Source organism: Equus asinus, chromosome 3 (genome assembly GCF_041296235.1).
Source record: "Equus asinus isolate D_3611 breed Donkey chromosome 3, EquAss-T2T_v2, whole genome shotgun sequence".
NCBI lineage: Eukaryota > Metazoa > Chordata > Mammalia > Perissodactyla > Equidae > Equus > Equus asinus.
This window is the reverse complement of record NC_091792.1, coordinates 95,824,747-95,847,814: the sequence shown is the minus strand read 5'-3', so window position 1 is coordinate 95,847,814 and position 23,068 is coordinate 95,824,747. Positions and strand designations below refer to the sequence as shown.

At 42.5% G+C, this 23,068-nt stretch overlaps 2 protein-coding genes across 12 annotated transcripts in view; one reads left to right on the top strand and one right to left on the bottom strand.

Moving 5' to 3' along the window:
* HELQ (helicase, POLQ like) overlaps window positions 1-23,068 on the bottom strand; it is a 150,348-nt gene that overhangs the window by 87,928 nt on the left and 39,352 nt on the right. Inside the window, exon 1 of one of the 4 annotated variants that reach the window (XM_070505460.1) lies at window positions 9,798-10,081. The exons of the other annotated variants lie outside the window; for them this stretch is intronic. Within the exon in view, the coding sequence (XP_070361561.1) occupies window positions 9,798-9,809 (12 nt within the window). The 5' untranslated portion in view covers window positions 9,810-10,081. Of the gene's footprint in view, window positions 1-9,797; window positions 10,082-23,068 lie in introns of those variants that run through there. 4 annotated transcript variants of the gene reach the window in all.
* Window positions 10,157-23,068, top strand: part of GPAT3 (glycerol-3-phosphate acyltransferase 3) — a 54,304-nt gene continuing 41,392 nt past the window's right edge. For 2 of the 8 annotated variants that reach the window (XM_070505473.1, XM_070505466.1), the window contains exons 1-2: window positions 11,202-11,494; window positions 17,404-17,467. Coding sequence is in view for 6 of the 8 variants with exons in the window: in XM_070505466.1 (XP_070361567.1) it covers window positions 11,354-11,494; window positions 17,404-17,467 (205 nt within the window). In the remaining 2 variants the exon portion in view is untranslated. Of the gene's footprint in view, window positions 10,270-10,455; window positions 10,606-10,820; window positions 11,055-11,201; window positions 11,495-17,403; window positions 17,468-19,829; window positions 19,929-23,068 lie in introns of those variants that run through there. The other 6 variants (XM_070505470.1, XM_070505469.1, XM_070505471.1 and 3 more) reach the window with 6 other exon arrangements.

The following is a 23,068-nucleotide window of genomic DNA, read 5'->3' as shown; positions in this document are numbered from 1 at the left end:
AATCATTTTTCTCCCTTACACATCCCTTTGACACAGTGAAGGAGGAGGCACTATATTTTGAAGATGTTCTGGTTACTAGAAAAATATATATAACACCATATATAGCACTTGGCATTCTGACTCGTAGCTCAGTCTCTTGTGAATTCGATTATTATGAACTGGCTACAAAAGCTTGACTAAATCAAGTTTTTCATCTTAAAACCAAGGGCCATTTTGGCCATCTCAGATGGAGGTAATCCCACTAAGATAGTGGTGCCCCCTGTTTCTGATACTCTGTCTCACCCTCTCTGACCCCATAGGAATTCTATAGAAGGAACCTGCCTCATAAGGGGGGCTCATTCCCAGACAGTCTTGCAGAATCTCTGCTGCAGAGTCATTTGCATGGCTTGTGGCTTTAGGAGTTCTGGGGAGACTGGACATTGTATTTTCCAGTTAGGAGTCGTGAAGAAAATGCTCCCCGGACGCACTTTTAGAAAGGTAGGTCGATAGGAAAATCTAAGAGGCTGAGACTTCAGTCAACAGCAAGCAAGCTGATTTCTCCTTAATTCATCTACAACACTTGTGTAAGTGAACCCTCTGCTTTGTAAGGTCTTTAATGACAGACTCGTAGGCTGGGCTTTCCCTGGTCCCAAAGAACACTTCCTCTGGCTTCAAATTCATCAGAACCATGTCACCATCTTCCTGGGATGCTCACACCAGAGAATTTTCAGATCTTTAAGATGTCTGCATACCCTAATTTAAGAAATATTGAATTACAGAGTGGATGGCCACTACTTACTCAAAGAGTACTTATGGACCCTCGAGAACATGTCTGTGTTCCCTCTGGGTCCCAGGGACTCCACTTTGAGGAGTACTGGGGAGAAAATTGTCTTCACCTGTTTCCTCACAGACAAGGTTGGGTTACCAGTTTTCTCTGCATATGTGTTGAGGTCCTGCCCAAAATGTTAGTCCTCTTGAGAACAATACCTGATGGCCTTAAATGTAAGTGGAACAAAAAAGTTTATGTTTGTTAGAATAACAATAGGAATAATGGAAATAATTGAAGCATAGAAATCAGCTGCAAGTGCTTGGCCCCTCTGTCTCTTTCAAGCTTTGCTCAACTAAACTCTGGTTGATGTGGCGAGTGTTTTTCTTCAGGACCCCAGGGAGAGGATACTAGGAGGAGACAAGTGAAGAGTATTGGCTGAAGCATTATAAATAACAGGAGTGTGTTCTAACAGTTGCCGTGGTAGTCGAAGAGATTTTATTTTTAACAGAGGCCAGAGTACAGTGAAGCTACTAATTAGCCAGCAGATTGTTTTCTTTTTAATTGTTGTTGTCAGCTAGTTGCTCTCGGCTCAAAATGCAGAAGTAAACTTTAGCACTGTATATTACGGGGCAGTGACAACAATCCATTAAATAAAAGCAACTCTCATGATTTGAAAAGGTTTTTCACTTATGAGCTTACAGAATGAAAGACTCCAAGACTAATTCTGGGATAAATTCAGCTGTTCTCTTTAACTATTAATCTACTTATTTTTATTCTTATTTAGTGAAGGGAAGATATGCCCCTAAATAATATTCAAAATACCCATTTCCATTTGTTACTGCTTCTCTAAATATTTAATTCAGAGCTGCATTTGGTCTTTTAAAATTTTTATTTTTAAAAAGTTTTTTATTTTCCCTGAAATGTGAATACTTTAAGGACAGAAGACAGAAAATCAATCTCTATGACAAGTTTGCCAACCATGAATGAATTTCAGTGTGTGATTGATTACACCATTAGAGAATTACAAATCATGAAGTCATGCCTGGAATCACCAAACCACCAAGACCTGTGTACATGTGTGTGCATGCATGTAGACATGGGGCAATACTTTCAACAGAGAGAGAGGGACTTTACCCAGGCTCAGGTAAGGTCAGAAGGTTAGATGTAGTATCAGCATCTGAGCAAAACATGGCTTTTATCCAGGAAATTTAAATATAAGGTCACTCTTAAAAACCTGTTAAAGGTTTTAGTGGTTATTATAATAATGTAATGATTCTTCCAAAATTGGAGGAATATTTTGGGAAATTGCTAAGTGATGTAAAAGTGGATATTACTGGGGATAAAGTGATCACAACTACCCGAGGAAGAAGACCCTCCCTAAGTGAGTTGTTTCTTAATGGAAATTTTGCCAATGTTTTTATTATTCTCCAACCTTATTCTCCTTTGTCATCATCTCTCCTCCCTTCCCCAGCGGTGCCAAAGTCTATGGTGGGGTCTTCTGTCTTAGTATTGTCCTAGGGACAGAGGGCACTTGGCCATCAAATTCCTTCTCTAATCTTTCTAACAACAACAAAAAAAAGGGCAGGAAGAAAGAAAATAAAAAACAGAAGAGAAAAGAAAACTTATTTCTTCATAAGATCCAGCTCCTAGAAACACTGAAATTCTAAAGCTTTGGTAGTGATGGGGTAATAGAATTCCCCGTGGAAGAAATTCAAATACCTACTGAAAGGGGCCAACCCATGGAGTAGTGGTTAAGTCCAGCACACTTTGCTTCAGTGGTCCAAGTTTGGATCCTGGGAGCCCACCTACACCACAAGTCACGCCATGTTGTGGTGGTGACCCACATACAATATAGAAGAAGACTGGCACAAATGTTAGCTCAGGGCTAATTTTCCTCAAGTGAAAAAAGAGGAAGATTGGCAACAGATGTTAGCTCAGGGCAAATCTTCCTCACACACATACAAAATACCCTATTGAAAGAGGCTAGGCAGGTAGTGAAAATGAGAAAGTAGCTGGGGTTAAGAAACACTTTGATAAGTATTTAGGTGCAAAGTACATTTCATTTTCCTCTTAACTATTCTATAGGAAATGCATCAATGCCATGGTGATGATAAAAGACCACAAGACAGATAGAGACAGAGTACCCTGGAGAGGTTATGTCCTGTGGGAATGAGAGCTCAGTGTTGCCTGATTATAACAGAATCCAGAAATTTTAATTTTAATGTAAATATTTTAATGTGTGGGCGATCAATTCAAATTTTCTAAAACGCATTGCATGGGTCCTTGTGAAGGCCCTGCAGTTTCCGACTGCTGATTTACAAATAATAAGTGGATAAATGGAATGGGAAGAGGACAGCCTGGGCTTTCTGGTCAGAGGCTTCCCTTTCCTCTGTGTGCACCTTCCTTGAAGCTGTATTCTTGCCCTTCGGGGACATTCTGTTCAATTCAGCAAGTGTGCAATGAGTCTATCACTGTATTGTAACAGTTTGTTCTGGGATGAAAAATTTTCACCACTAGTTCTCACTACTGCTTTAGAGACTTGATATAGCAGATTTCAATATCAGGTCCTATGACAGTGGCCCAAATCAGACTGTATATTAGAATCTGTGGGACCACATCCTAGATCTAAAAGTACGGTTCTAAGCCCATCCATAAAGAAAAAGTTGGGGGTGTCAAAATCATCCTTGAAAAATTCCCTAGGAATGCTCCATCATGGAGACCAATAGACTACCTCTCACCATGTCAGTTTTCCCTCTGATAATGGAATAGATTCATTGCTTCCTGGACTGAGCACAGATGAAGTGCTTGGCTTTTAGGGCTGAGCAGTTAGAAAATATGCACTCTAGCTTTAAACACTAGAATCACACTCAGTGGGGGAAATGGTCATACTTTGAGAGACCCCAGGAACTGAGACCTCTAGAAGAAAAAGCAGATTTATGTTTCCCATCTCAAAATGCTCCCGGAGTGGAATAGCCACTATTTCATTTTCACTCTTTTCATTTTTTCAATCATATAATTTAATTCACATAAGTTAAATGAGGAATGAAGAATGAGGCATGAGGTATTAGGCAACTCCACTGTAAATAATGTGCCTCCATGCGTCATTATTTTTATGTTGGAGAAATACTTTCATGTAGATCAGTAGTTCTCAAAGAACAGCCCAGGAACTCCTGGAGGTCCCTAAACCCTTTCAGGGGTTGCACGAAGTCACAACTATTTTTGTAGTAATGCTTAGATGTTATTTTCTCTTTTTGCCCTCGCTCTCTCACATGTGGGATTGAGGGTCTTTTTGATGTGTGCACCTGGAAAGTCTACAGTCTTCAGTTACTTAACCAAACACTAATCTAGTTGTTGCTGTGAAATTACTTTGTAGATGTGATGAAAGTGCATAGTCAGTTAACGTGAATAAGGGAGATTATCCTAGATAATCTGGGTGAGTCTGAGTCAGTGAGTCCAAAAGCCTTCCAAGCAGAGCTGAGGCTTCTGTGAAGAGGAAGAAATTCCACCTTTGGACTGGAGCTTCTTGTGCCTGAGGGTTTTCACTTGCCCTTCCTGATGGCCTGTCCTATGGATTTCAGACTTGCCTAGTCAGCCCCTACAATAGCATAAGCAATTCCTTGTGGTAAATCTCTTAGGATATATGTTCCACTGTTCTGCTTCTCCGGTTTAACCCTGACAGAGATTTTGGTAGCAGAAGTGGTTGTAGAGGAATAAAATATTACGGATGAGTTTTCTGGAGTTGTTTTTCTAATCTGATTCGATTTAAAGGCACTAAGGCCTCTTTTTCAGTGGTTAAGAGGGCCCTGGTAGTCCATGTCGTGATATGGTATGAGATATGCAGAGTATGGCCATTGGATACTCCTAATCAATCTCAATAGAAGGCTATGCTCTGGGTCACCATGTCTTTGCTATTTTACAACATTTGTGTCAAACTAAGGAATATAATGAGATTGTCTGGTTACTCCTAACTGCACTCCAGTAGTAGGGAAAGAAAAGGGTGAGCTCGGGGTTTCAAATTTTCAGATTGAACTCCACATAATTGACCTGAAACCTTCTATTTCAGCCCTGAAAGAAACTCTTATCTCCTATAGTCATGGGTGAAGATTTCTGAAAACCAAACCTAGAGTCTCCTCCTGCGAGTGGCTGAATGACAACACAAAAGTAAGAACATTGATTGGTAAGGAACAGGATCCTGAAAACTGGCATGGGGACGTATGGACAGATATTGATGAAGCTGGGACCATTGAACCTCTAACTTCTGCTGAGTCATCTTTGCCAGTAGAAGCAGCTCTCCACCTCTGCCTGAAGAAGTTAGCCCTCCTCTGCCTGAAGAACCTGTAATGGCCTCCCCTGAGGTACTTGCCTGGCAAGACACTGCTGATTCTCCTGAGGACCTGCCTCCACCGTCTTTGCTTCTAGACCTGTAACCTAACTCAAGTCCCAGCAGGCTCTGAAAGGGGAGGGACAAAGTGTGACCCATGAGGAGGTGCACTATGCTCCATAAGAACTGGGCATGCTTTTTCCAATTTATACAGGCAGAAATCTGGGGAATATGTGTGGGAGTGGATATTAAGAGTGTGGGATACTTGGTATACTGCAGAGGAAAGTATCCAAAGGCTTAGGAAGATTGGAATGTTAGAGTGGATTTGTCATGTAAGACCTGATCACTCGCCTTGGGAAAGTCCAAAGATACAACTTTTACCTCAACTGTGAGAAATAAATTGTGAGGGGAGTCCCAGAATCCTTGAAGAGCTCTAGGGTTGTTCTTCTCGGTAGGTCGGAATTTACAGTGAGAACCGCTACCACCGAACTGGGATCTCTAAATGCTGTGGGGATAATGGGACTCCAGGAAGCCAGGGCCAAGTGGCTGCACTTAATTGCCAAAGACAAGGAAAGTATGATGACTGAAGTGGACAGCAGAGTCAAAGTAGTAATCAGAATAGTCTGACTCGAAGAAACCTGTGGTGTTGACTGACTAACTGATCAAAAGAAATAGATGGGCAGTCTACTAAATTCTCAGTTGTAGTCTGTGCAAGGGGAAGAGACGTAGGTTTAGTCAACAGAAGTCCAACTTGAATCACGACATATAGTCAGTCTCTCAGTTAATTCCCAAACTGGAGCCAGTTTACAGACCCAGAACCACTTAAAGATGGGGAGGCTGGGTCCCCTTGAGGACTGCCCAAGTTCTGTACTGTTAAGCTGCTTCCCAGTCTTCCACAAAGGGAACTATAGCCATTTACTGGAGTGTGCATTGAAGAAAGGGAAATAATCAGACTTTTCAGGGACTACTGGACACTGTTTCTGAATTGGCACTAACACCCAGAGACACAAAATGTCACTCTGGTCTGTCAGTGAAAATAGGAACTTATGGATGTTAGGCGAAAAATGGAGTTTTAGCTCAGGTCCATCTAACAGTGGGCCCAATGAGTCCCTGAGTCCATCCTGCAGTTATTTCCTCCATTCTGGAAAGTATAATTGGAATAGACACACTCAGCAACTGGAGGGATCCCCTTGTTGGATCCATAACCTGTGGAGTGAGGCATTTGGATGAGAGATCAGGATAGGTGTGCAGGGGCAAGGCGGGTGGGGTGGGATAGGGGCATTGTGATGTGATCAAAGACCCAGAGAAGAGGAAATCCTGCAGAAACCAGGTGATGGTGAGAAAGATTTTGTTGGAATGTTATGGAAGTTCAAGTTGGAGTGCTTCGAGATCTAGCCTAAGATGTCAGATATTTGGACTTTGTGATCATTAGGGAGTCATTGCTGGCTTTGGACAATAGTGTGGCATGAAGTAAAATTTTGCACAGGTGGACAAGGCGTAGAATAATGGGAAGGCAGTTACAGATGAGTGATGGGGTTCCTGATATTAAGCGGTTTATAGTGGTATGATGATGAAGCAAATACACAAATCAAGGTGGGATATGATGGCCCAAGAAAGGTGCGAAATTTGAGAAAAGAGAGGTCTCACAGAAGGACTGCAGACAGGAAATGCAAAACATATCTGTTTAACAAAATGCTTCAGCAGTCTGCTTCACCCCAAGGTTTCTCAGTTCTACCCTACCTCTTAAATTAAATCAATATTTGTCATTTGGCTCCAACTATGGCATCTTTTTGCCATAGTCATCTATTCATCAGAGTATTGACATTTGCTCAAAGCTTTTTAGCCTGAACTCCTCTCTTCACATTACCCACAATTGCTGTCAAAGCAGGGGTATGAAGAGATGCAAATAGTACAATGAGTCCTTAGGTAGGGCTAGCTCTTCAGAATCAATTCTTTTTGTGTTGGCTCTGAAACTTACCTGGACTCTCACGGCCTTTTCTTATCAGTTAAATGTAAAACTCCCTTCTTTGTCTATACTCTAAGGGCTTGCTATTCAAGGTGTAGTCTGTAGACCAACGACATCAGCATCACCTGGGACCTCCTTGAAATGCAGAATCTCAGGCCCCATCCCACCCTACTGACTAAGAATCTGCATTGTAACAAGAGCCCCAAGGACTCCTATCCACATTAAAGTCTGAGGAGCTTTGGACTAGATGCTGATCCCTTGTCTTCATTCTCCAGTACAACTTCATTTGGCCTCAGATGTTGACAAGGAGTCATGCATGCACTTGACAGTGAATTTTGTCAAAGAATCCAATATTCTAGGACATTATGTAAGCATAAGGAAACCATTTGATTTATCACTCAAACCAGGACATTTTCAAGAGTGAAAGGGTGTGTTAAAATATATGCCAAGTGAACAGCTGAAAAACAAAATTGTCTTGAACAACATCATTCTTGAGCATTCACTATCACCTAAATTTTAAACTGTGAAACTGAATAAAGGAAACCTTGTTTAAAATGGAGTCAGGAGGCCAGAAGGGGGAGCTCTCACCCACTACCACTCCAGGTCAATTACAGGAGAACTCATCAATTACAGACCACAACAGTAAAGAAGTCCTCAACAGGAAAAATCTCAATTACAGACCCCAACAGGAAGAGATGTATGTTGCATCCCCAAGAGATCCACTATCCCAGCAACTCAGCCAATGAGAAACCGTCACCAACCTGAACTTACTTTCCGCCCGCTGACTTTTGTTCTAAACAAGTTCTCTCAATTTCCTCCTTTTTCTCTATAAAATAACATTCTGCCCCTTTGCTCGCTGGACTTGCTTATGGCTTTTTGCTATAGATTGCTTGTCCTGAATTGCAATTCCCCTGCTATTCTCAAATAAACCCATTTTGCTGGTGAAATAACTGGCTGTTTTATTTCTCTACGTCAACAAAATATATAATCTCAAATCCCAAAAACAACCTCTCCAGGTAGGTGTTATTATCCCCAGTTTACAGAGATGAGAAGCTAGCGGGTTGAATTGTAGCCACCCAAAAGATATGCCCAAATCCCAACCTGTGAATGTGACCTTGTTTGGAAAAAAGTTCTTTGCAGATTAAGTATAATTAAGTGGAGGATCTTGAGATGAGATTATCCTGGATCAGGGTGGGTCCTTACTCCACGATGGTAAGTGTCTTGATAAGAGAAGAGAGATAGGAAGAAAGTCATGTGAAGACTGAGGCAGTGAGTGGAGTTATGCTGCTACAAGCTGAGAAACGCAGGGGGCCACCAGAAGCTGCAACAAGGAAGGAAAGATTCTGCCCTAGAGCCTTTGGAAGGAGCTTGGCCCTGCGGACACCTTGATTTCAGACTTCTGGCCTCCAGAACCAAGACAATAAATTTCTGTGTTTGTGTTGTTTTTTTTTTTTAATTTAATCAACTCCCTTCTTGAGCATTTAGGCTATTGACCATTTTTCACTATTTTTTTTTCAAAGATTGGCATCTGAGCTAACAAGTGTTGCCAATCTTTTTTTTTTCCTGCTTTTTCTCCCCCCTCCTCTCCCCCCCCCCCCCCAGTATATAGTTGTATATTTTAGTTATGAGTCCTTCTAGTTGTGGCATGTGGGATGCTGCCTCAACATGGCCTGTTGAGCAGTGGGTGTCTGTGCCCAGGATCTGAACCTGCCAAACTCTGGGCTGCCGAAGTGAATCGCAGAACTTATCCACTCGGCCACTGGGCCAGCACCAAATTTCTGTTTAAGTCATTAAGTTTGTGGTAATTTGTTAGGGCAGCCCTAGGAAACTAACACAGTAAGTGAAGGGAGTCCTAACTACAGGAAGGGAGAGAGGATCCTGCCTCGGTTTAACTGAAAGAGCCTCAAGGGGTAGGGTGAAGTGAGTGAAAGGGAGCACTGGAACCATGGCTGTTTTTTCTTTTCCTTCTCCCTCTGTCATCATGCAAATGTGGGCCTATCTTGGCTCTCTTGTGTTTTAGGCGAGAAAAAGATGGAGAGCTTCCATACTTGTGCCAGGCTCCTTCTGATCTCTGCACAGAGCTTTGTTTACAAAGCAGACTTATGCTCATAATCACATCTGACTCTAAAAAGAATCCATTTTACTGATGAGAAAGCTGAAGCACAGAAGGACTAAATAAATTGCTCAAGCTTCTAAGTGTCTGAGTTGGAGTGAATCTAAGACTCCAAATTCCATGTTATTACCATTCCACCATTCTGTTGTGGGACAAGAATTCTTCCAGGATAGTGAAAAAAACAAAAAACCCAAAACCAGCCCATGGAGTTTGGTGATGAGCAACGGAAATCACTGGAGAATGTGGGCACTCAGCACCTGTGTCTGGATGGGCAGAAAGAGGCTGTCTTTACACAAAGTTGCCTGCACTGGGACTGTGTTGGGTACACTTTGGGACCATCATTCAGCACTCCTTAGTCATCTTCCTTTGAGGAAATAAAAGGAGGGTAAGGCTTTTGCCTGAATGTATAGTGTTAAATGAGTGAATATAATCTTTGAAGTTTTGTGCTAAATATGTGTTTGTTCTGAGCAAAGACTTAAGACAGATTTTGGCAATGGTGTTTTCCTTGTTTTTGTAAACTGGCAGACCATACATAGGTTAAATTTTGAGAAGCCAAGTGTCTGAAACTGCTTCATGCATAACTTGGTTTTTATGACCAAGTTATAATTATTTTCCCTTCTTGGTGGGGGAGGGGGTTTGTGATACTCACCTGGCAGGACATGCAGAGGACAATATTTACATTCTTTGAGGAGGGCTTCTCTCCTCCCGTCCCCTCTCCACTTCCTCACACCCTGGGCAAGGGCAGTTTCTTCGCAGTATTTGCTATCCACACTGTTTCAATTCGGTTTGCTGGCCCTCCCAGTCTTTCCAGATTGAAATAACACCTGAAAGAGGCCCGTACGAGATTTTGGTCCCATTCAATGATCTGGAAACCCTGGGCAGCCTGATTTTCTTATCTACTACATCAACATCCTTTCTCATGCTCATTCTAAAAAACAGATCAAGTCTCTAAGAGACATGAACTGCAGTGAAGTAAATACCCGTACAGGGTTTTGCCCTTCCTTGTTCTAATAAGGGCGGGCAAGGCAGCAGCGCGGGGACTGAATACCCAGGCGGCGCGCGTCCGCTCCGTGAAGGCTTGAGCGGGCCCGGCGTTTTCTGCAGCTTCTGCGTGCTGAGTGGTAAGGGATGCTGTGGTGAGAAACTTCACCCAGGAAGACCGCATCCTCAGCCGAAGGATTTCTGTGTCAGGGAGATGGCGGCTGAGTACAGTGGGCGACCCGCGGAGAAAGCTTGCTACCCGCGGGATAAGCAAGATAAAGGCCCCAGGCTCCGTGTGGGAGGGAAAGGAGGGAGGCGCTTGAGACCTGGAAGCGGCGTAACCGGCAGCTCAGCAGCGCTCCGAGTGTGTCCTCCTCCTTGAAAGCCCTTCCAAGAGGCCGTTTTACACTCACGCAAACAAGACCTTCTCAAGCGTCGCGGACACGTCAATAGTTCTCTTTGGGGGTAGAGAAAATGTTAGCGTTTTGCAGATGAAAACTCAGCTCCCTACAGGAGCTCTGCTGAGCGTGCTGGGGGAGGCGGGGCGCGGGGAAGACGGCGGCCGCCCAGGAGGCTGCGGCGCCCTGGGCGCAGATCCCGCCTGGAAGCTCCCCGTTGGGTGGCGGAGGAGGTGGGGCGAGGGCAGGGCGCAGAAAAAGGGCGCCGGGCGGCCGAGGGCAGCCGTCAGCATCGTCCTCGGCCTGGGGCCAGCGCCGCCGGCGGCCTGTGTGCGGTGGTGCGGTGCGCCGCAGGGATCCTCGCTCCGGGAGGGCCTCTGTGACTCACCCGCTGAGTTGTCGCAGTAGCCGCCTAGAGGAAGTCAGGGAGAGGGTGAGGCGCGTTCCCGGCTGCGCCAGTGCGCCCCGCCCGCGTCGCCGTGTCCCTTCGCTCGCCCGCAGCTCCGGTCCTCCGGCCGGGCTCGCAGGTCTGCTCGCAGCGCGGCTTCAGCGCCGGCCTGGGCTTCCAGCGGAGGAAGAGTTAACCCGGTCGGGACGGAGGAGGAGCCCGAAGGGGAAGGAAGGAAATTACTATCGCTCCGAAAGTTTTTCCCTTCCTCTTTTCTTTTCTCTGCAGAGGTGAGTGCCGAGAGGCGGCGGCGCTGACACTCGCGAGCCTGGCTCCGCGCCTCTGCTCCCGGAGCTGCCGCCCGACTGCCTGGGGACAGGGACAACTCTCCCGCTCGGACCTCCTCCGTGGACCCCTTCAGAGAGGGTGCCCCGAACCATGGAGGGCACAGAGCTGGCCGGGAAGATCCTTTCCACCTGGCTGACGCTGGTGCTCGGACTCATCCTCCTGCCTTCGGCCTTCGGGGTGTCTTTGGGCATCTCCGAGATCTACATGAAGATCCTGGTGAAAACTTTAGAGGTGAGTGCCTTGAGGGATACGGCGGCCCCGCACCTCGGAGGGCTTTAGGGAGAACCGAGGGTGGTAGGGGCCGAGGGTAGAGTTGTGAGAGCCGAGTTGATGGGAGGGGACCAGTTCGGATGGTCAGTGGTCCTCAGGGGTGAGCTATCCTCCGCAGTAGAGCGAAGACAGCATCCCGGCTTCTGCCGCAGGGCTGGAGGGATCCGGACTGAGACCACTGAACCACCCTTTTGTTCCTCTGATTGAAGACAGAACCACCCTAACCCCTGTTCTGTTACTATTATTATTTTTCTTACTGATTAGAACAACAGTGAGACCACCTTTTATATGCGTTTCCTTATATCCATTATGCAGGGCAGCCATCACATCACCCTCTTTAATCAGCCCCAGGTGTCAGAGGTCCTTTCCTGTGCTAAGTCATCCTGTCCAGAAAGGCATCACGTTCAAGTTTATGCTCAAGATAAGAAACCAATTGCTGGATGGTAGAAAGAAATCTGATTATATTTAATGGAGTCATGGAAATTTTATCTAATCAAGGGTTCTTGAAATGGCATTGAAAATGTATATTCTTTGACCTCGGCTCTCCCTACACTCTTCTCTCCAAATTCTGCGAAGTGTTAGATGGAAGTGAGTCAGTTGGGGAGCAACTGCAGCTTAGCCCTAGACAGGGCTTGATGAAATTGCAGAGGGCTTTCCTGCTTACTCTCTCATCAGGTGCTCCCCAAAGCCTTGGAAGGTAGGGAGGGCAAGTGTATCCCCCTTTTACAGGTGAGAAAACAGACTCAGAGAGGTGCAGTGGATGCTTGAATTAAGTGGTGGAGACAGAAGTCTTAACTGAGGAGAGGGCTTATAGCCTAGTGGTTGGGAGGACATACTCTGGGTACAGATTGGTGTAGATTTGGTACCAAAATCCCAGTTCTGCTTCTCAATATGTGACCTTAGGAAAGTCACCCACTTCTTGTGCATTTTCTTCATCTATAAAATAGGAGTAATGTTAACACCTATTTTCATAGGGTTGTTCAAGTGAGTTAAAATATGTCAAGCATCTTAGAAGGGAGCCTAGACATGTTAGGTGTGACATGTTTCCTGATATTAAAAGAGTAATAATATTATTTAGATTCTAGCATCCTGTTTCTCTAACTTCTATGGTACCTTCTAATATGAGTTCTCATTTTTTCCGCCCTTATTTTCTGTCTGCCCCCAGGACTTGGCTTTATCAGTTTTTCTCCCTCATCTAGTAGGGAACCTCTAACTGGCTAATCTCCCACCTGCTCTTCTCCTGCAAATCTCTTCTCCCGGCTAATCTCCCGTTTTACCCCTGATTTTTGTTGTACTTTCTCTTGGTGGCTATTTTTCTGTCTCGTCTTTGAAGTTACATTTGATTCTTCCTCCTCAGCCCTCGTGTTTTAAAAGTTCTGTTGTTTCTTCTTGGGAGATATTTCACAGTTTTGAACCTTTCTTATTGGCTTCACCCTCTGAACTTGGTCACACTCTGCTGTGAATTTCACGCTATGCTGTGATTGTCTTATTGTTAACTCTTTTTCAGAATACTGTCTCCATAGCAGATGACCCTCTTCCGCTGGTGTTCACCTTTTCTCAGAGTTCTGAAATGATTAAATTGTTCTCCCATCCAGCAATGTCTTTTGGAATTTATATTCTGGGTGAGACCGGAGTGAAGGTAGATGGCACACACTGGCTTCCACATGCTCACTCCCATATGTCTGCTTTAGTAATTCAAGATTCAGCTAAAGAAATGTCAAGGAGAGAGGGCAGCTAGTTGCTGTCAGCCGGGCAAGTAATTACTATGATTTGATGGGTCCAGGATCTGGCCTTCAGTTTGGCAGAGCCTCATGTTTTAATTTTTGTCTGTCTAGATTTGAAGAGACTTTCAGAGATACACTCCTTGTTAATCAAACTCTCAAGAATGCCAATTTTCTAATTGTAGTGGGAGATACACCACTTAGCTTGGAAACCAGGTAGTGGCAGCATAAGGAACCAGCCTCTTTGCTAAGACTGGTTAGGTTAGAGAGATGCTTGGCATGTATGGAATTAGAATGGGGATTCATGTGGTGAGCCAACTCTGACTTGGTGGTGGTAGCTGCCTGGAGCACCTGTGTTTGGGAGCAGCTGGGCTCATCAGGAAGGAGCTGTGATCCCATAGTGATAGCTGCTTCAGGCACTGGAGAGGGAAATGCAATCCAGGGCTTTTCATCTTTCAACTAGAACAGTGTCAGATGTTTCAAAGACATTTCTGTTGGGGGAGGGGTTAGTACGACGGTGGATTGTTTTTCCTAACTATGGGGCTAATTCCCTTAAAACTTGTGCTGCTTGTTCAGTATTAGAACATCTTTAGTTCTGGACAAATACCCTGCCTTTTTGGAGATTCCATTCAAGGCCCAGCCCTTCTGTTACTCATTTTTCCTTAGTACGTTTTCAACTGATTTGGTTGTTTCTTTCTTTTGCATTCCAGTCCCAAGAATATTCTTTGGGCTCTTTGATTGGGAATTGGATATTTCTCAGGTTTCCTTGGTCATAATTTACATGCCCTTTTAAAAGGTCGTTTAGTTTTGTACGTTATGTATTTACTTTGATAAGTTTTGTTGACAATGGGTGGCTTTTTCATGACCCCAAACTCAAATTCTGAAAGTTGAAATGTGTATGGGGTACCTTCTGAATAGCTGACCGTGGTTATTGCTGATTGTCAAGTAACTCACCCAGCTCTATGCTCTTCTCTTGCTCCTTCTCTAGCTCACCAGGTCAGGTAATAGTTATTTATTGAGTTATTTATTATGCACCTACTGCATGCTGCCCTCTGCATTGCTGAATACCTCTGAATGTATTCATAAGTCCCCCATATGGCAAGCTACTTGAGGACAAGGCTTGAATTCTTAGCTTGGAGTAAGTTTAGTGATTCTCTAAACCAGTGATTTTCAAGGAATATGTAATAATTTTTTAGGAGTATATATGTCAATATTATAACTTTACTGGGGAAAATTGTTTTAGGAATACAGACTATGAAAAGTAAAACTTTTGGCTGAGGGGATGTATGGGGGAATCCATCTGGATGGTAAGGTGTGTGTATCTGAATCTCTGGGAAGGTGTGTGTGAAGTTTTATGTTTATCCAACAGGAATATGGATTAAAGACTGAATTATGGTATTCTCAACCATGCAGGTTAATTGTGAGGTTAATGATGGGGATGAGGATGGTGGAAGGGTTGCTGTTTGTTGGCCTAAGGTTCATGATTAGAGGGAAATAAAGAATGGGAGGAGAATAGGATTGATGGAGGAAAAGGTAGGGGAATGCTATGTAAATTATCTAATCTAACCAGATAATACAGGCAATGGACAGATAATAAATGTTGATGGATTAATTTTTCCCTCAACTTTTGAGGAAAAGCAGGAAGCATGAACAGGTTCCTCCAAATTTCTGGCCTTGTAACATTGGGCAGGTCATTTCTTACATCTCAGCCTTAGTTTCTGCATGTGTATATAGCAATATGCCTCATAGAGTTATTGTGTGTATTAAATGAGAAGAGGTAAATAAAAGTACTGGAGACATAGTAGGTGCTCAGATCTTTGCGGAGTTTGAATTGGAACATGCTTCGTCTTGTTTTCTGTTTTTCTGCTCATATGTGGCTAAGACTTAACCTCCCTTCAGATCTTTTTTATTTATTTATTTATTTATTTTTTGAGGAAGACTAGCCCTGAGCTAACATCTGCCAATCCTCCTCTTTTTTCTGAGGAAGACTGGCCCTGAGCTAACATCCATGCCAATCTTCCTCAACTTTATATGTGGGACGCCTACCACAGTGTGGCTTGCCAACAGTGCCATGTCTGCACCTGGGATTCGAACTGGCGAACCCCAGGCCGCCAAAGCAGAATGTGCTCACTTAACAGCTGCGCCACTGGGCCGGCACCTCCCTTCAGATCTTTGATGGGTCAGCACACACACCCAGAGCAGACTTCTCCTGCCTTTTATTTTATTTTATTGCCAATCTCTTTTTTTTCTTCTTCTCCCCAAAGTCCCCCAGTACATAGTTGTATATTTTAGTTGTGGGTCCTTCTAGTTGTGGCATGTGGGACGCCCCCTCAACATGGCCCCATGAATGGTGCCATGTCCGTGCCCAGGATCCGAACCAGCGAAACCCTGGGTTGTATCTCCAAATACAGTTACGTTCTGATGTACTGGGGTTAAGGCTTCGACAAAGGAATTTTTGGGAGACACAATTCAGCTCATAACAGCCATAAAACATCAATCTTTGCTATCATATGAGCATTGAATGATTGTCCTAGTCTAAGCTAATTACTATTTATATACCATATAAAATCACACACCTACAGTAAAGAAACTGAGCTCCAAGATTAACAACGATCGATTGTGTACAAAATTTTATTTTAATCATATCTTCTGTCTACTTACAAATCATAATAGGTACCAAAGCTTTAAAGTGAAAAACCATGGAAATAAACCTTTCCCTCTATTGAGAAAACGTGGGAGGTGTTAAGTCTAGAACTTGAGAACTCCTGCACTAAATCAGCAAGGAAGAGAAAAGGACGCAACCAGATTAAGACGAGTCTTAGTATTAATCCTTTGTGACTTGCCACTTGAAGCCTGGAAGGTTAGGCCTCCTTTTATAGGCTGTTCTCTAAGTGCAGATGGCATGTTTCTGCTTGGCTCTTTGGGATGTTGTGCGAGGGTCCTGATGTAGTCAGACCGTGCCTCACTCCTTGACCTTCATGTCTATGTTTTACGTTATTTATCCCCTATCAGTTATTTTCTTATTTATTTGAAATTGTTTTCTTTACCTCTCTGTTTAATCCCTCCGAGCCTAGCAGTAACTGAGGTTTTTGCCTTGACATATTTACCCCTCCAAGGGTGGTTAAGTTCTAATTATAATTATTACAGTGCCTTTTACCTCTTATTCTGCCCCCATCAGTCAATTTAGACATCGTTAGTTTCTTGAATTGTGAGCATCTAAATAATATTTTAATTGCTCCTTTTCTAAACTAGAAGAATAGCCATTGGGACGTTCTGGAATGCTGTCAACAAAGTTCACTTAGAACTTTTGATATTATGGTAGATAATTTTGGCAATACATAAAAGAAGTGTAAAAAAGAGAATAACAGATCACATCTTGGTGTATTTCTTTACACTCCTACGTACATTCAAAACAAAATGGGAGTTGATTTTCCTGTTCTTAAATTCTCTCAAAGCTGTGGTTCCTTGTAATCATAACATTTTCCCTCTGCATCTTCAAGAGTAAGTGACCAGGTGGGCACGTGACCTCTTTAGTTAGCGATTTCGCTGATTCTGTTCCACCGTTCCGAGTCTCACGCTGCCTCCTTCTGCAAGCATCTCTCTGATGCAGGCAATTAGGCCTCTGAGTGTGTCTTACTCTTGAATGCCTGATTTGTTATGAAAATAAAAGTGATTCTTTGGGCCCTGTGTTTAGGTTTTTACACGTGTTAATCTCGTTTAATTCTCCTGGCAACCCTATGGGATAGGAACTTTTATCCTCATTTTATCGATGAGGAAACGAGGCCCAGAGGGATTAAGTAACTTTAAACCCAGATAGACTTGATGTCATAACCTGTGCTCTTGCCTAGCATGCTGTGCGACCTTTTCAATGCGGAATTTTTGGGGTGCCAGATGTGCGTGAGGGGTTTAAATAGGGTGAACACGATCTTTTCCTCATTTGATTCGGGCGTCATCAGTAACTAATGTGCGAGGTGTAGTGTAAGTATGCGTGGGACTTGGGTTATTGCTACGTCAGAGACTCACTGGGGTATTTCTTTAATTCAAATAGTTCCGGGGCTTAATGTTTAATTTTACTTCCGTATAAGCATGGTTTGTGTCCTACATGTGTCTATGGAACAGTTTAACTTAATACTTCTTGTTTTTGAACAGTGGGCCACAATACGGATTGAAAAAGGAGTCCCAAAGGAGTCTGTTAAAAACTCCGCTTCTGTTGGTAAGTCTTCCTTTTCGTTATGATGGTTCAAATTTCCAAATTGGGTAGATTTATATTTATTTATATCTACCCAATTTGAACTTGATATATGCAGAGTAGAGCATTCTGTGGGCCTCGGATTATTCATAATTCTGTCCTATATGCAAAATAGTAGCTGCCTGAGTTTTGAATGGGCTTTACTGCGGAGGAAGTAACATGTGTGTCTCCTCTATGTGTTCTTACTGGGTATTTCTAAAGACATGCATTTAAAGGTGATTGACTCTGGTTTGAAAGATGTAGATGACTGGGGAAAAAAGGGACCAACTGGACTTACCTGGGAGTTAAACCTATTTTTGAGGTTTCGTTAGCATTTTATTCTAATTTGTGGTTCTCAAATTATGTTCCTTTGAATACTCTTTCCTGCTAAATGCTAATTGGTAGTCTATGAAATAAAAAATAACTTCCTTGTGAAACAAACTTGGGAATCACCATATACTACACTTTCCTTTCGGAGAGTAATATTCCCTTGTAACAAAGGCTCAGAACAGTCCTGCAGTAAAGCTTGTTTAATTTTTGTTAGAAGGGAGTTAACAAATCAACGGGGCTAACCAGTCCACGCTTCTGTTTGTGTGCTTTGCCTTCGTCTCAATAAACCCTTTCACTTGGGGTAAGAATTTTAAGAATTGTTTAAGACACTGGGTCCATAGGGCATAGAATTCTATGACAGCAATGGCTGTGAAAATAGGAAGAAACAAATCACTAGATTTATTGAAAAGACTAAGGCTTTGTGTGTTTTTCAAAAATAGTTGTTGAAGCAATTTTGTGCCCGTCTAATTTGGGATTACACTTCACTAGAAGGAGTTTATCTTCTGGGGGCTTGTCTAAGAGGAGCTGTAGAAATTGTAAACTGTAGCGTGTTTTGGCAATAACAATATATTGGAGTGAAAACGTCTGTGTGTTTTTGTGTAATTGGATTGTTATGTTCAAATGATTGAAGCAACTGGTAGAGCTTCTCAGTGTCTACTTAAACACCAAAGTATTATCACTGATAACATTTTTGCAGATTGGATATTTCTGGTATACTTGATCTTCTTGTTATTGCCAGATATCTTTCTCTCAGATATAGCTGATCTACTAATTTTTATTTTTCTGGATGCTTTTCATTTTTTTTTGGTGAGGAAGATTGGCCCTGAGCTAACATCTGTTGCCAGTCTTCCACTTTTTGCTTGAGGAAGATTGTCACTGAGCTAACATCTGTTGACAATCTTCCCCTTCTTGCTTGAGGAAGATTGTCAGTGAGCTAACATCTGTGCCAATCTTCCTCTATTTTATATGAGGGATGCTTCCACAGCATGGCTTGATGAGCAGTCTGCAGGTCTGTGCCCAGGATCTGAACCAGCAAACCATGAGCTGCTGAAGCAGAGTGCGTGAACTTAGCCCCTATGCCACCAGGCCGGCCCCTGGGTACATTTTTAAATGTGTGTCCTTATGATTTAAGGAAAGAACAAATATAATTGCTGCTTTTCTGTTGTACTTGCTGAGACGTTGGACTGTCATTGATCTTCAGTGAAAGTCTACAGGGCCCTACAGATTGAGGGGATGGTGGTACCTGTCTTGGGCCAGAAATTTAAAAGGGCACAAGGTGTTTCAATTTTGTAGGTTAAAGGATTAAAAGATCACTAGATGAGGGTGTTCAGTAGCATTGGTTTAGTTTTTTTAGCCTATTTAGAAGTGAATATTTTCACTTGTTGGATTTTTTTTTTGTCATGTATAGTCTTTTCTATTTTTTGGTGTTTGTCTTCCACGGTACATCCAGGAAGAGTAGAAGTGAACAGGAGGAGAAAATATAAATCATGATGGTTTAGAGTAAGGCTGATGCCTGACATTTGTCCTATTTCATTCAGAGTGGCAGCCCGTCTTTTAGCCTGTGAAACTGGGAATTGACTATTGCAGTTTTGAATATTTGCTACCTGTAGTATGGTTGACGAGGGATCCAAAGATGGTTAAGACCTGGTTCCTGTGGGGAGACAGGTCTCTGACAGGCCACTGTGACAAATACTAAAATAGATGCATGAGCAAAGGACAATGAGATCTGAGTTAGGCTCTGGTATTTGCTTCTTTCATCTCTGTTAATCCCACAGCTGTGCGTGGTGTGCACCTCCACGCCCATCTTGGTTTGCGTCACTTGGGTAGCCCTGTTCTAGGATGTGGGCCCTGTTGACACATCCTGCTGTTTGGAGTCAGCAGAGAGAGTATCTCCATCCTAGACAGACTGGCAGAGGGTGATGAAACACAGTGAGCACTTGTGCGCTTGGCTGGTGCAATCTCCTGCCTTTGGAGCATAATGTCTCTGTGCTGCTGCCATGGATATAGGACAAGACAGTGTTGAACTGGTCCAAGTGTAGGCAAGGGTCACAGGCACGCGGAGGACCCCAGGAGTGCAGGTGCAATTTTGAGATGTCTGAATGATGTGGTGCTTCTGGTAGGTTTGGGGAACTCAGAGGGAGAGATTAGCTAAAAAGAGAAAATAATTATGTTTATTTTCTGCACTAAAAAATTCATTCTGCCACTCTTAGATTTTTTGAAACACTTTTTTTGAAACACTTTTCAAGTCTCCCTCTCCAGTTAAACCCCTCTTATATTTCTTCCATGCTTTTATGGAATAAGCCAACTGAAAGCTGAACCCAGGGAAATATGATCTTTGTGGTTAAATAATTCTTGTCTGCCTTTAGCCATATTCTACTGTGTCTTCTATTGAAATGTCTAATTTATTGAGTTTCAGAAGTGACCATGAGTAAGATCTCTTTAAGAAGCTCGATAATTGCACTTTCCTCTTCTAGGTTTAAGGACTTTTCCTCATTGTTAATACGGTGATGGAGATAAATCTTTTTCCTCCACTGAAATAGCTGTGTTATACTGAACATTCACCTTCAGTGGAGACTACAGTTACCCTTTGCCTTGGTTTTTGTTCCAAGCGCTGATGAGCTAGGAGGCTAAAACAAGAAGGAACAAGGGGACTGGCTCCTTTGCCTCTTTGCATCTGCTCTGCTTTCACATCTGCAGCCACGGGACAAATGCCTCTCTTCGGACCCTAGGATGTGGTCTAGTTGCGAATTTAGCAACTTCTATTTTACTCAGTTTTAAATAGTGCAAGGTCCATTTGACTATTGAGAGCCACCAGCCTCATTCTGGGTACCTGTCCAGGACTTCCTACGCTGTCAGACTTGAATCAGTTAGTAATTTTGATTGTAACTGTAATGAATGTAATTAATTATGTCATTTTCATGACTCGAGATGAGTGCCACGATAATTGCATTATGATACCAGGACATTTTGAATGAATAACAACCAAAGGTCAACAGGCAGGATTAAAGGCCGCATTTGCCCTTGAGTAAGTCACAAACAATACAAATAAACAGAGGCTATGGCTCAGTCATTTTGGCGGTGTTCCCTGGAGTGTGTTGCTGGCCTGATTCGGTACTGTCGGCAGTGGGAAATTCCTGCGCCTCCTCAGGTCCCCCTGTCACTCTACGCCAGCAGCACCACACAGAAAGATTTTGGGTCATGTGGCCTACTGTTAATTAAGCCCCTGTGCTAAATTTCCCTTCTGCCCTGTATCTCTTGCCCCCCAGCCTCTCGCCCCAACCAAACACACACAAAGGCCAAAATGCTTTGGTGAAGCTACTGATGTTATATCTATTCGGAGAAAATTCAGGCTGCCAAACATTTCTCTCTAATTTTACTTCTGGAATTCTTCCTGTGAGACTTGACTAACTATGTTGATATCTGTACAGCGCTGGTTACATCAATGTTAATCAAATCTCTTGTGTTCACGGAAAATGTGGAATAATACTTTGTAACAGAAATTTGAGGAATATCATTTTTCTGTATTTCCCATGTCCCGGGCAGGCTGTTTTTGATGATCTGTTTAAATCAGCTAAGTTGATTTAGTGCTATTGTTTTGCTGTAAACTCTGCGTACAAATCAGTATCTGCTGCCCTCAAGGGTGTGGAGTATAAGGCATTCAATGGGCTTGTCTTACTGATAAACACTGGAACTTGTCTACCTACTTGTAGAGAGAAAAGTAGTCCAGTTACGCATATGGGAGGATTATAGGTTGAGATTTTCTTTATCATGCCAATGTCTACCTGCTTTTATTTGTCTGTTCCTCTTCGTGAGTATTGTGCCTGATAGTGAAAATTTTCAAACGTACACAAAAGTAGAGAAATAAAGTAGTGAGCCCCATATAGCCAGGTTCAACATTTGTCAAGATTTTGCCACCAAAATGCCACTTGATTCATGCGTCACTCCTCATATTTTGCTGAAGTATTTAATACAGATACAAGATTTCGTGCCTTGTCAATTGTATCTCAATTAAAAAACAAGATTTTGTGTCTTTTCATGCATTTAAAAAAACCCCCACAATTCTATTATCCCTTTAACAAACTTAATGACTTCTTAATATCATCTAATACACAGTCCTTATTTAAGTTTTCCTAATAGTTTCAAAATATTTTTACAGTTGATTTATTTGAATTGAGATTCAGTTATGGTCCACAAATATGTTTGTTTGTTTGTTTATTTATGGACACTGCTTAATTGGACATATGGACATTTTTGTGGGGGCAGGAGTACACATTTTTTGTTCTTGGGACAAAAATTACTTCATCGCAGTTGATTCTGAAAAAATTCACTAGCGTACCATACTTTTTTATCCTCACATCTTAATATAGCTCTGTAGAAGGCAAAGGTTTGATTCTTTTGCTTATTTATTTGTTTGAAAACCATCAGATGAGTCATCTGTGTTGCCAGGTACAATAGAATGGAACATAGTTCAGCCACTTTGGAGAGCGTTTTGGCAATTTGTAGCAAAGTTGAAGACCTATTACACTATAATCCCACAATTCCACTTCTCCTAAGATAGTGAACCTACCCAAACTCTCAGCGTGTGTGTATTAGGAGACATGTTACAGGTGTATACAAATAGTGAAAATGTGAAGACAACCCAGTCACTCATGAGGAGGAAAATTAATATGTAACCTGGTTTATTTATACTATATAGCAGTCAAAATGAATCAACTGGATTTATATGGAGAGAACAAAGTAGACAAAATCTCAAACAATGGGAGAAAAGAAAATGTATGCTATGATAATATTTATTTACTATTTAGTACCATAAACAGATACTGTATATTTATATGTAGGTAAGTACAAAATGTATATGTGGAAATGATGTATACTACAGGATAGTGGTTATCTTTTGGGAGGGAGGAGAGAAGGTAGGTAGGGAGGGTTTAACTCTGTGTAATTTTTTTCTTTAAAAAATGTCTGAAGTAAATATGACAGTGGGTATCTTTTTTTTCCTCTGTTAAACTCATATTTTCTGTTAAATTTATATTTTAACCATAAAAATTAAAAAAAAACCCAACCAAATAAAATATCAGTAATCATTCAACAAGAGTCTTTAGTCTGACAGATGAAAGTAATTTTATAAGAATAGAAAATAGGTGGCTTTCTCCAGGTGTGACTGATGGTTACCTGCTCCAAAACCCATCTACATTCAGCCTGACACTGCCTGGAATTTAAACTTAAATCTATGAAACAAAGGAGTTGTTAATCAAA